This window comes from Rutilus rutilus, assembly GCF_951802725.1.
Source record: "Rutilus rutilus genome assembly, chromosome: 8".
Taxonomy (NCBI): domain Eukaryota; kingdom Metazoa; phylum Chordata; class Actinopteri; order Cypriniformes; family Leuciscidae; genus Rutilus; species Rutilus rutilus.
Genome location: NC_140222.1, coordinates 3,431,909 through 3,444,952, shown reverse-complemented (window position 1 = coordinate 3,444,952; position 13,044 = coordinate 3,431,909). Strand labels below are relative to the sequence as shown.

The following is a 13,044-nucleotide window of genomic DNA, read 5'->3' as shown; positions in this document are numbered from 1 at the left end:
CTCTAGGCCTCCCTGAGGGTGAGCTCCCACATATTGTGGTTGTCAGGTAGTAGGCCTCACCAGGCCTCCCTGGAAGCGAGCTCCCACATACTGTGAGTTTCCAGGTATGGTGGTTATCAGGTTGTAGGCCTCTCCAGGCCTCCCTGAAGGTGAGCTCCCACACTTTGTGGTTGTTAGGTAGTAGGCCTCACCAGGCCTCCATGGAAGTGAGCCCCTACATACTGTGAGCATAGGATCACTATCAGGTAGTAGGCCTCTCCAAGCCTCCCTGAAGGTGTGCTTCCACTTATTATGGTTGTCAGGTAGTAGGCCTCACCAGGCCTCCCTGAAGGTGTGCTTCCAGATATTGTGGTTATCAGGTAGTAGGCCTCACCAGGCCTCCCTGGAGGTGAGCTCCCACATACTGTGCGTTTCCACTTAGCATGGCTTTTCAGATAGTAGGCCTCTCCAGGCCTCTCTGAAAGTGAGCTCCCACGTTTTGTGGTTGTCAGGTAGTAGGCCTCACTAGGCCTCCCTGGAAGTGAGCTCCCACATACTGTGTTTTCACTTAGCATGGTTTTCAGGTAGTAGGCCTCTCCAGGCCTCCCTGAAAGTGAGCTCCCTCATGTCATGGTTGTCAGGTAGTAGGCCTCACCGGGCTTCCCTGGAGGTGAGTTCCAACATACTTTGGGTTTCCACTTAAGGTGGTTTTCTGGTAACAGGTAGTAGGCCTCTCCAGGCCTCTCTGTAAGTGAACTCCCATGTACTGTGGTTATCAGGTAGTAGGCCTCACCAGGCCTCCCTGAAGGTGAGCTCCAACATACTGTGGTGGTCAGGTAGTAGGCCTCTCCAGGTCTCCCTGAGAGTAGTTTCACAGTGGTGCTGGGTTTTGTAAGCTAGTGGCCGCTTACTCTCAGTTAGCAGTCCTTATCAGGCAGCTACCGAAGGTGAGCTTGCGCCCTGGCTCGACTCAAGTTTTTATTCTCTGCTACGGGTTCCCTCCTGGAACCTCTTTATCCTGCTACAGCCTGGTTGCCTACCAGGTAGATCTTATGCTCCCCTCACTGAGGGTCAATATGAGTATGTGGTCTCCTGAGTCTGGTCAGTCGGTCGTAGGCCTCTCGTGAGGTCTCCCAGTTAGATCAGTCCTTAGGCCCTTACAGGCCTCCTCAGTGTTTTGAAACACAAACACTGGGTAGATCCATGGATCGAGTAGAGGAACTCCCCTCGCTGGCAAGGGTTGTAAAGCACTATGCTGAGTCATACTCTCCAGGATATCCCGTCTCTGAGATCCGGGCCGAGTGGTTCACTGCCTGCTTCGCAGTTCCTCGGGTTGGATGCCTTCCTAAAGGCAAGTGTCCAGAAGCTCTGTCTTCAGACAGACAGGAAGTGGCCAGACTGTAGTGTTTTATGTAGTGACACCAGGTCAGTCCTGCCTGTGGGGTTCCCTCGGGTTCCCTAGCCACATTCCCTAGAAGGGACCCCTTCTAAGAAGTTGAAGTTGTGGTCCTAGGCCCTTGAGCAGGCCCAGGTAGACCTTTCACTAAACTATGTTTATGGAGGTTTTCTGTGGTATCATATAGCTTGGGCTATGACCGTAGGGAGTGCTGTCACTGACAGCCCAGTGTGACCTGAGGGTGAGTGGTTCTAGCGTTCATTTGAATTCATTTGACAGTTGTCACTGCCTTTGGGCATGCACTCCCCTTAGCATGGCGGCGTGGGTATATCGTTCCCCAAAGCGTCAATGGCGTAGTGTCGAGTTCCCTTCGAAAGGGAACGTCTCAGGTTACGACTGTAACCTATGTTCCCTGAGAACAGGGAACGAGACACTACGTCTCCCTGCCATGCATCGGGGCCTGCCTACCAAACAGTCCCTTCAGACGAAAGGATATTGTCATGTTTGCAAGGCTCCCTTTTATACATCCAGGTCGCTGGTAATCGTTCACGCTAAAGATTCACGGGCTGTCGCCGGTCAACATGATTGCCGTGAGTTGATATTGATTTTAGACACCTGTCACGCCTGAGGTGTTCCCCAAAGCGTCAATGACGTAGTGTCTCGTTCCCTGTTCTCAGGGAACATAGGTTACAGTCGTAACCTGAGACGTTTGCTTACCACAGTTAGCTATCTATGTTTGCTAAGCTATTAAGCTTAACATCAACAGTATTCTAGAGTGGACAATGTCATATTCAGAGTATACAGTGGGGAGAACAAGTATTTGATACACTGCCGATTTTGCAGGTTTTCCTACTTACAAAGCATGTAGAGGTCTGGAATTTTTATCATAGGTACACTTCAACTGTGAGAGATGGAATCTTAAACAAAAATCCAGAAAATCACATTGCATGATTTTTAAATAATTAATTTGCTTTTATTGCATGACATACGTATTTGATCACCTACCAACCAGTAAGAATTCCGGCTCTCACAGACCTGTTAGTTTTTCTTTAAGAAGCCCTCCTGTTCTCCACTCATTACCTGTATTAACTGCACCTGTTTGAACTCGTTACCTGTATAACACACACTCAATCAAACTTCAAACTCCAACCTCTCCACAATGGCCAAGACCAGAGAGCTGTGTAAGGACATCAGGGATAAAACTGTATACCTGCACAAGGCTGGGATGGGCTACAGGACAATAGGCAAGCAGCTTGGTGAGAAGGCAATAACTGTTGGCGCAATTATTAGAAAATGGAAGAAGTTCAAGATGACGGTCAATCTCCCTCGGTCTGGGGCACCATGCAAGATCTCACCTCGTGGGGAATCAATGATCATGAGGAAGGTGAGGGATCAGCCCAGAACTACACGGCAGCACCTGGTCAATGACCTGAAGAGAGCTGGGACCACAGTCTCAAAGAAAACCATTAGTAACACACTACGCCGTCATGGATTAAAATCCTTCAGCGCACGCAAGGTCCCCCTGCTCAAGCCAGCGCATGTCCAGGCCCGTCTGAAGTTTGCCAATGACCATCTGGATGATCCAGAGGAGGAATGGGAAAAGGTCATGTGGTCTGATGAGACAAAAATAGAGCTTTTTGGTCTAAACTCCACTCGCCATGTTTGGAGGAAAAAGGAGGATGAGTACAACTCCAAGAACACCATCCCAACCGTGAAGCATGGAGGTGAAAACATCATTCTTTGGTGATACTTTTCTGCAAAGGGGACAGGACGACTGCACCGTATTGAGGGGAGGATGGATGGGGCCATGTATCACGAGATCTTTCCTCAGTAAGAGCATTGAAGATGGGTCGTGGCTGGGTCTTCCAGCGTGACAACGACCCGAAACACACAGCAGGGCAACTAAGGAGTGGCTCCGTAAGAAGCATCTCAAGGTCCTGGAGTGGCCTAGACAGTCTCCAGACCTGAACCCAATACAAAATCTTTGGAGGGAGCTGAAAGTCCGTTTTGCCCAGCGACAGCCCTGAAACCTGAAGGATCTGGAGAAGGTCTGTATGGAGGAGTGGGCCGAAATCCCTGCTGCAGTGTGTGCAAACCTGGTCAAGAACTACAGAAAACGTATGATCTCTGTAATTGCAAACAACGGTTTCTGTACCAAAAATTAAGTTCTGCTTTTCTGATGTATCAAATACTTATGTCATGCAATAAAATGCAAATTAATTACTTAAAAATCATACAATGTGATTTTCTGGATTTTTGTTTTAGATTCCGTCTCTCACAGTCGAAGAGTACCTATGATAAAAATTACAGACTTCTACATGCTTTGCAAATGGGAAAACCTGAAAAGTCTGCAGTGTATCAAATACTTGTTCTCCCCACTGTAGATGTCTCACGTGTATTGAGTGTAGCATTGTAGTTGTTACAGTAAATTAACAGGGTAAGGCCACGTGAACATGTCCCATTGACCTCCATTCATTTTGTCTATAGGACAAATGAATGGAGAATCTTGAAAGTTGAATTCTGAGAAATGTCCAAGTTGCTCAAAGGGCAAACAAACAACTTTTACTTTGATAACCCTATAGAACATGTTACTGTATAAAAGTTCACTGTACTCAACATTTCCAGATCAACCTTTTGGCAATTAGACTAAAAATTGCTAATTTTGTGAAATTTCGCCAAAGTTCATGTGTTAGGTGGCACCCCTAATTCTCAATGGAATTCCTCAAAACTTTGCAAAAGTAATTTTTATGTTAATTGGAACAAAATGCAATGCCAGCCAAATTGTTATTTTGAAATTCAAATTTCCCATTCAAATTTGATGCACCCCAATATATATATATATATATATATATAAAATTCCCCCAAACCCCCTAGCATTTACTGTCCCCCCCAGGTTCAAAATTGCTCCTACGCCCCTGGCAGTAATGTAGCGCAATTTGCTGGTTTGTGTGGATGCAGTCAGTTTTGACTGCAAAGGATAAGGCAATTTGATTGGATGGTATGTATTTATGGCATTTTAAGATTGAGTAGAATTAAATGAACGGCAAAACTCAGTAATTTGTTCTCAGTTTGAGAACCACTGCTGGAAATCAGCCTGCACTTTGATCGTAGATTTAGTTGCAGTAATCAGCGCAAGCGGCTCATGACAGAACACAGACCGACTGATGACCCCTTCATTTAAGTAGAAAATCTCAAATGAAGATTGTTGAACTCCCTGTCGAAGCCACTACCATTTTACCTGTTTTTACTTGATTTCACAACGATCACATGGGAGAGGTTAGAGCTTTCTCTTCAGTGTTTCCACAGGACTAAGTTCAGTTCAGCTAAGACATGAAAGGTTTTTAAAACAGTTAAAACCACAAATGTTAACCTAGTTTATTCCTTTGACAGATCCAGAGGGTGTGAAGCTGAATCTGGTTCTGTGTGGGAGTAATGGATTAAGATCCTTCATATCAAACCTGATCCTGAACCAGGGAGACAGAAGATCAGCGCTCAGCTCAGGGTGTGTGAGGAGAGACGTGGAGCTTCATGGGCGTCTGGTGTCTCTGGTGGAGCTTCCAGCTCTGTTCAACACTCAGATCTCAGAGGAGGAAGTGATGCGTCAGACGCTCCGCTGTGTGTCTCTCTGTGATCCTGGAGTTCATGTGTTCATCCTCATCATTCCTGATGCTCCACTAAATAATGAAGACAGAGCAGAAATGGACAAAATCCAGAAGATATTCAGCTCAAGAATCAGCAAACACACCATGATCCTCATATACCAGAATCCAGAAGACAGGACAGCAGAACTAAATGAAGAAACACAGTCTGTCATTGAGAGTTTTGGAGGACGACATCATTTCATTAAACCCGACACACAAGTGTCCATGTTAATGGAGAAACTAGAGCAGATGGTTGAGGCAAATAGTGGTGTTTGTTTCTCCACAGAGACATTGATGGATGCACAGATGGAAAAACTGCAGAAATTTGAAGAAATGAAGACAAAAATCCATTCATTAGAGACGTGGTTTCAGTCAAAAGGTAATGATCAGAAAATCTGCAGGGATTAAACACTTTTTCATGGCTGCAAAGGTTTATAAAGATATGTGAGAAAAACATATTACATGTAGAGTTCAGAGAAAATAAAATGATAAGCACATGATGCTTCAGTATAAATTATACACAATATTATCTGATGACCTGGATGATGAACAATCTTCACTTAAAATTCAATATACTGTTTTTAATTTTTATTTGATCTATCTTTAGATTCAAGGGAGAGTGTGGATGATCTGAGGATTGTGCTGCTGGGAAAAACTGGAGTTGGGAAGAGTTCAACTGGAAACACCATCATAGGAAGAGAAGCATTTATATCAGACACATCTCATGAATCAATTACTAAAGAGTGTCAGAGAGAAAGAGCTGAAATCAACGGCCGACACGTTACTGTGATCGACACTCCAGGACTGTTTGATACTGAACTTACTAATGAAGAGATCCAAAGAGAAATCAGCAACTGCATCTCCATGATCCTGCCTGGACCACATGTGCTTCTCCTACTGATACCAGTGGGACGATTCACTCAAGAGGAGGAAAAATCAGTGAAGATCATCCAAGAGACATTTGGTGAGAAATCTTTAATGTTCACTATTGTGCTCTTCACCAGAGGAGACGATCTGAGGAACAAAACTGTTGATAAGTGGCTTGGAAAACCTGGATCTGTGATCAGAAACCTCATTGAAGCGTGTGGAAACAGATTCCATGTGTTCAATAATAATCAGACTGGAGACCGAACACAGGTGTCTGATCTACTGCAGAAGATAGACCACATGGTGAAAGCAAACGGAGAGAGTTACTACTCATGTAAGATGTTCAGAGAGATGGAAAGAGAAATACAAGAAAAACAAACAATGATTCAGACAGAAAGAGTGGAGCAACTGAACAAAGAGAAAGAAGAACTGATGAACAAACATGAAGAAAAGAAAAAGAGGATGAAGATGATGATGGAGGAAGAAATACAGAATCATTACAACGAGAGGAAGACTAGAGAAGAGGAGTTTAGAAAGAGAGAAGAACAGTATAAAAGAGACATTAAAGAAAGAGAAGACGAAGAGAGAAAGATGCGAGAGGAGATGAAGAGAGAAAGAGAGGAATGGGAGAAACAGAAACAACAGGAAAGTCAAAGAAGAGATGAAGAGGATGAGAGAAGGAGAAAGAACGAACAGGCAATGAGGGATGAATATAATAAAATACTTCAACAAACAAAAGATAAAATGAAGATGATGATGGAGGAAGAAAGACAGAATCATGATAAAGAAAGAAAGCGAAGAGAAGAGGAGTTTAGAAAGAGAGAAGAACAATATAAAAGAGATATTAAAGAAAGAGAGGATGAAGAGAGAAAGATGCGAGAGGAGAAGAAGAGAGAACGAGAGGAATGGGAGAAACAGAAACAACAGGAAAGACAAAGAAGAGATGAAGAGGATGAGAGAAGGAGAAAGAAAGAACAGGCAATGAGGGATGAATATAATCAAGAGAAAGAGAGAATGAAGATGATGATGGAGGAAGAAAGACAGAATCAAGATAAAGAAAGAAAAAGAAGGAGAGAAATAGACACACAAACATGGGATGAATATTATGAGAGACTTAAAAGAGAGAGAAAAAGAAGACAGAGAGAAAGAGAAGATCTTCAGGTCATACATGAAGAAGAGATGAAGAGAGTGAATATGAAGATGGACAAAGAAAGACAGAATCATGATGAAGAGAGAAAGAGAAGAGAAGAGGAAAATATAAAAAGAGAAGAACAGTATAGAAAAGATATTAAAGACATAGAGGATCAAGAGAGAGAGATTCAAGAGGAGATGAAGAGAGAACGACAGGAATGGAACAAACAGAAACAACAGGAAAGACAAAGAAGAGAGGAAACACATAATACAGACACACACCCTGAAGGTCAGAATTATAAATATGCCTGTGAAAATAAATCTGCATTGTTTATCCTTTTGATATATATTTTTTAATCACAAAAAAAAGAAAAGAAAAGGGAACCACTGAGATGGACTGTAAATAGTTTAACCCTCTGAGGTCTGAGCTGTTTTCTGGGCCCTGGAGGTGTTCTGACATGCTCTGACATTTGTGGTTATTTCTGTTACTTGTGACATTTTCATGGCTAAAGTCTAATTACACTGTATTCAGCACAAACTCTGCTACAATAATATATCAGCAGCATGTGTGTAAAAGTTTGTAGTTTTGAGATAATGACATTTATGCGTGGTTTGTGAAAATACAAAAAAAAATTCTCACTGAAATAAGGTCATGAAACCCATACTGATTATTTCTTCACAAGACTTTTGAAAATTGTATGGCGTAGCCTAGAATATTTGCTCTAAAACTATGTGAAAATCACCCTGACTGCTCATTCAGAGAAGACAATATATTGATTTAAAATTTTTACGACGTGTTTTGTGTGAAAAAGCAATATGCGAAGGGGCGGGTCATCTCATTAATATGTAAGGCTTTTTACACCTGAGAAAGACAAAGACACACCCTAATGGCCCTATTAGGAGCTTATCAGGGCCCATCATTCTGACCAACCTTCCACAAAGAATGAGGAGATTTAAAAAAGAATGGCTTTTAGATTGTTTGGATTTATTTACAACACAACATGATCCAAAGAAAGAGACATTTGTGCCATTCCTAAAAACATTGTACATACCTTTCATTTCCAAGGTGTTTGATTTTCACTTTACCATGTTCATGTACAGAGACATGTACTGTGAATGTTGAAGTCAGCAGGACTCAGTGGCATCTGGGTCCTGAAAAAAAAAAAAAAGTGAACACACTGATATCAAGAGAAAGGCCTGCACGATTTTGGGAATACATTTTAGATTTTTCTGGTTAAAATTGCTTTTTAAAATTCACAGAATACACACACACACACAAATGTTTCCAACAATATATTATATAATGAACACCACGTTTGTTGTGCCTTGTAGGCATAGGCTATGCGCAGTGCTGCATAAAATAATAACAATATAGCAGCCTATATAAATCTTCCAAAAGATTTCAGTAACTAAGCTAGAGAAAAATATATTGATTATCATGTTACTTCAAATGTTTCCATTCATTATGATGATATGAAATGAGATAATAGTAAAAACATGAAGCCGTTTGGAGCGTTTTGCTTTTCCAAAATATGATGCATTCAAACGTGATCGCGATCCAAAATGTGATACATTCAAACGCGATCGTGCTCAAATATAAAACATTATGGTTACCATACATATCTACGTTTGACCAGATATCCACAGACACAGTAACAGTAAACACGGATCTAAATATGATAATAGTCACCATATATCTAGCAACAGTTCAACTGCAATGTGAAGTTTATGCAACAATAACATAAGTAAGAATTTCTTACCTTACATCTTTCTTGTCTTCAAATCGCGTTCTTCTTCTTCTGAGGTAAATCCAATGTAAGCTCACGACGAAAAGCAGAGACTTGTGGACTTTGAGGTAACGAGCGCGTTCGCGTTCCATGTGGAGATTTGCATGTGAATCTCTTTTACGCGCGTGGGCGTGGTCAAATTAAAAATAATGAGCAAGCGTTTGAGAAGCTGGACATCTTGTTGGTTTTATACAAATTACTTAAACAGAGAATATTTGTTTTTAGTTTGAATCCGATCATTTAAAAGTACACACTTTTAAAAGTACATGTTTATAAAGGTATATGGCTCATAAATGTGTGACAAGTATTCGCTGAGTTTTGTTTCAGTTTATAGACGTGCTCAAGAAAAAAAAGTTCACCACGACGGAGAGGCAGAACGCACACTCTGTTTATTTTCTTTATTTTTCAAAAGCACAATGTTTTGATTTGATTGTAAGTGGACACATACAAAAGTAGAAATATCACAGATTCTTTTTTTATATTTCTTTTTTCTGTATGACCATAAATGACGGAGTAATTTAAGTTTATTGTGCTACAATGTGGAGAAAATCCAGCAAAACGCGCCGGCGCGTTTGCCGACCTCAGAGGGTTACATTTTAGGTTTAAGTTCAACACTAGTTGCTCTGGGTCTCAAATTGAATAAGTTGTTATTAATCTCTAAACCCTATTATTGTCATTTTCAGATGATGAAGATTCACCTTCAGATCCAGGATGTTTGAGAATCTTGCTGTTTGGGAGGAGAGGAAATGGAAAGAGCGCCACAGGAAACACTATCCTCGGAAACAATGAGTTTCACAGTGAAGCCAGGAAACGTTTGGTGACCACTACTTGTCAGAAGGGAGATGTTGAAGTTGATGGTAAATCAGTAGCTGTTATTGATACTCCAGGACTCCTTGACATTACAGTGTCAAAAGAACAAGTGGTTGAAGGAATGATGAAGTGTGTTTCACTGTCCGCAGCTGGACCTCATGTGTTCATCATTGTGTTGAGTTTGGGAAGAATCACTCAAGAGGAGAGAGACACTTTAGACATGATAAAGATGATCTTTGGCCCAAAAGCAGCAGATTTCAGTATTGTTCTCTTCACTAGAGGAGATGCTCTGAAGAAACAAACAATAGAAGAATATGTAGAGAAAAGTAAAAATGATGAACTCAAGAAACTGATCAGCGAATGTGGAAACAGATTCCTGGCTTTTAACAACACAGAAACACAAGACCGGACGCAAGTTACTCGACTGATAAACATGATAGAAGAGGTGAAGAAGTCTAATGAGGGCCGATACTTCACTACTGAGATGTTTGAGGAGGCAGCGATCTCCATTGAAAAGAGAAGAGAAATGCTAGAAGAGAATGAAAGAAAAAATCAGGATCAAGTTGAAGAATTAGAAGCCAAATATGAGATGGAAGTCAACAGCATGAGACAGAGACTGGAGGAGAAGAAACTAAAGATAGATGAGGTGAGAGCGAGGCTGGAGAACAAGTTCAGAGGACAAGTGGAAACACTGAGGAGAAAGTTAGAGGAGAAAGAAATATCAGAGCAGAAGAAACGAGAGATGGAGGATCAGAAACGATCAGAAGAGGAAGAACAACGAAGAGCTGAATATGATCAAACAATAGAAGATATGGAGAAAGAGACTGAAAATAACAGATTACAGTATAAAAAACAGATAAAAGAAAGAGAAGAAGAAGATACGAAGAGAAAAGAAGATTATAAAAAAGATCAAGAAAAGATGAAAACTGAGCAGGAACGCATCATGGCAGAGTTAAGAAGAAAACAGGAAGAGGAGATAAAAAAGAGCGATTTAAAGGAACAAATAAAGAAGGAACAAGAAGAGGAAGAGGAAGAGAGAGAAGAATGGATGAGAAAAATAAAAGAGGCTGAAGATGATGAAGAGATTCAAGAGGAAATGAAACGACAGCAGAGAGAATGGGAGGAAGAGAAGAAACAACAGATGAAAGAACGAGAGGACAAGGAAATAAAGATAAAAAAGAGACACAAGGAACAACTGAGAGAAAAACAGGAAGATCTGGAGAAAATGAGAGAGAGATTTGAAACTGAGAGAAAAGAAGAAGAACAGATGATAGCAGAGGAGAAGCAGAAACTGAGAAAGGAGAAAGAACAGATAGAAAAAGAATATAAAGACAAGAAAGCTGAAATGAAGATACGTTATGAGCAGCTGGAGGAAGATAGGACAGAGGAGTGGGAGAGGAGAAAACGAGAGGATGGAGAGAGACGAGGGGAGAAGAGAAAGAGATGGGAGAAAATGATGGAAGATCTGAAACGAGAGCAAGATGAGATCTGGATACGAGAAAGAGAGGAGAGAGAAAGAATATTAAGAGAAGAAAAAGAGTGTGATGAAATAAAACAGAAAAATAAAGAGGAAATAGAGAAGATGAAGAAGAAACATCAAGATGAAGCCAAAAAACAAGAAGAAGAATTGAATGATTTCAGAAAGAGAAAAGAGCAGCAGGTTCAGGAGCTCAAAGAGAGGCTTGAACAACTATATAAAGAGAAAAAAAGATCAGGGTTAAATCTTATTATTAAAGGTGTTGAGAAACTGTTTTGGGGCTAAAAATGACCCATTCCCATAACACAATCACGATGGAGAACATGCTTAACACATAAACACAGAGAAATGAAAGGGTTAAATCACACTTAATACACTCTTAAGCATGCTTACACACACACACATTTTGTTGTAACACTCTAAAAAATAATTCAGTGGTTTAGTAAGTAAACCGGTATTATTTAACATTATTAACTTAATAAAGTCTCTGAATATCATTTACTTGATGGTTTGAGTTGAACAAACCAAAATAATTAACTAAAAATCCAACGGTTCATTTAGTATTTGACAAACTAATTATTTATTTAAAATACACTTAATATATTTGTGAAATTTCTATCTAATATTTGAGAATGGAGAATTAAACAGGGGTGTTTCCCGAAAGCATCGTTACCAACTATAGTCGTAAGTTCCGTCGTTATCAGCAGTTCAACGAGTCGGTGTTTCCCGAAACCATCATTCCAACGAACATTCGCAAACAGCTTCGCAAAGTTGTGTGTTTGGAGCGACGGCTCTAGTTTCTGGTTTGCATCACATGTGGACTCAATACATCCTTATCATGAGCAAAATAAGCAAGCTGACATTCAGTACAACCAGTGTCTTTTACCCCTGCACGGGGTTTAAAGGAGAAGTTCACTTTTAAAATGAAAATTCTGTCATCATATACACTGTAAAAAAGAATACATTGATTTTATTGATATCTAATTAATAAAAATGAGGCAACAGATTACAAGCAATATTATTAATTAAATTTAACAAATTAGAATTGAGTAATAATTAATCAAATGAATTCCTTAAAAGTTAACCATTTAAAATGAGTAAAATGTACAAAATATCTTTTATTGCCAACATTGAAGACACCTGGTGTTAACAAGCAGAATCACTGAAGGAGAAAACCATAATTAAAGTCACCATTATGGAGATCAGTGTGTGTTTTAGTTGGGCTCTTGACCTTAAATTATTAACTTTAAGTTTTGTTTGGCTGCTGTACCCGAGTTATAACAGCCAGATGAACAAATAGAAAAGGTGATGTAATGATGTTGGTTGTGATTTAACATAATCATTATTTCACAATCATTTGACCTGAATCACTGAATCTCATATAGAGTCCAATTTATGAGTTAAGGTAACTTTATTAATTACAGCAGTATAATATTATTAGCCTTTTCAATGAAATCCAAATGATCAAATCAATAATAAAAAAAATATATATATGTTTTTTTTTTTTTTTTTTTTTTTTTTTAGGCACACACACACACATCAAGATTTTGCGTATGAATCTCAGCAATGGTGACGAACAGATCACCTCTGAACATAAGCTCATTATTTATTCGTGCAGCAATGCATGATGGGAGCCATGAATGAGTTTTGATTGGTGGAACCCAGAATGCACTGCAACATGCTTTATAAATGTCACCATTGTTGAGATTCACAGGCTGATTATTGATGTCTGTGTGTCTCCTTTTTATGTAAGAGAAACTTTTTAGAAATTATTTGCCTTACATTGTAAAAGTTAAACAATATTATGCCGTACAAGGCCAGTGCTGCTATAATTAATATAGTTCACCTAACTCATAAATCGGACTCTATATGAGTTCAGTGATTCAGGTCAAATGATTGTGAAATAATGATTATGTTAAAACACAACCAACATCATTACATCACCTTTTCTATTTG

The 13,044-nt window shown here is 39.9% G+C and overlaps 1 protein-coding gene across 1 annotated transcript in view; it reads left to right on the top strand.

The window, feature by feature from the left end:
- The window catches only part of LOC311295713 (uncharacterized protein), a 77,401-nt gene extending 65,921 nt beyond the window's left edge, over nucleotides 1–11,480 (top strand). The window contains exons 4-6 of the mRNA XM_084417200.1: nucleotides 4,766–5,395; nucleotides 5,624–7,303; nucleotides 9,485–11,480. Coding sequence (XP_084273326.1) covers nucleotides 4,766–5,395; nucleotides 5,624–7,303; nucleotides 9,485–11,373 — 4,199 coding nt within the window. The 3' untranslated portion in view covers nucleotides 11,374–11,480. The remainder of the gene's footprint in view (nucleotides 1–4,765; nucleotides 5,396–5,623; nucleotides 7,304–9,484) is intronic.
- The last annotated feature ends 1,564 nt before the right edge of the window (nucleotides 11,481–13,044 follow it).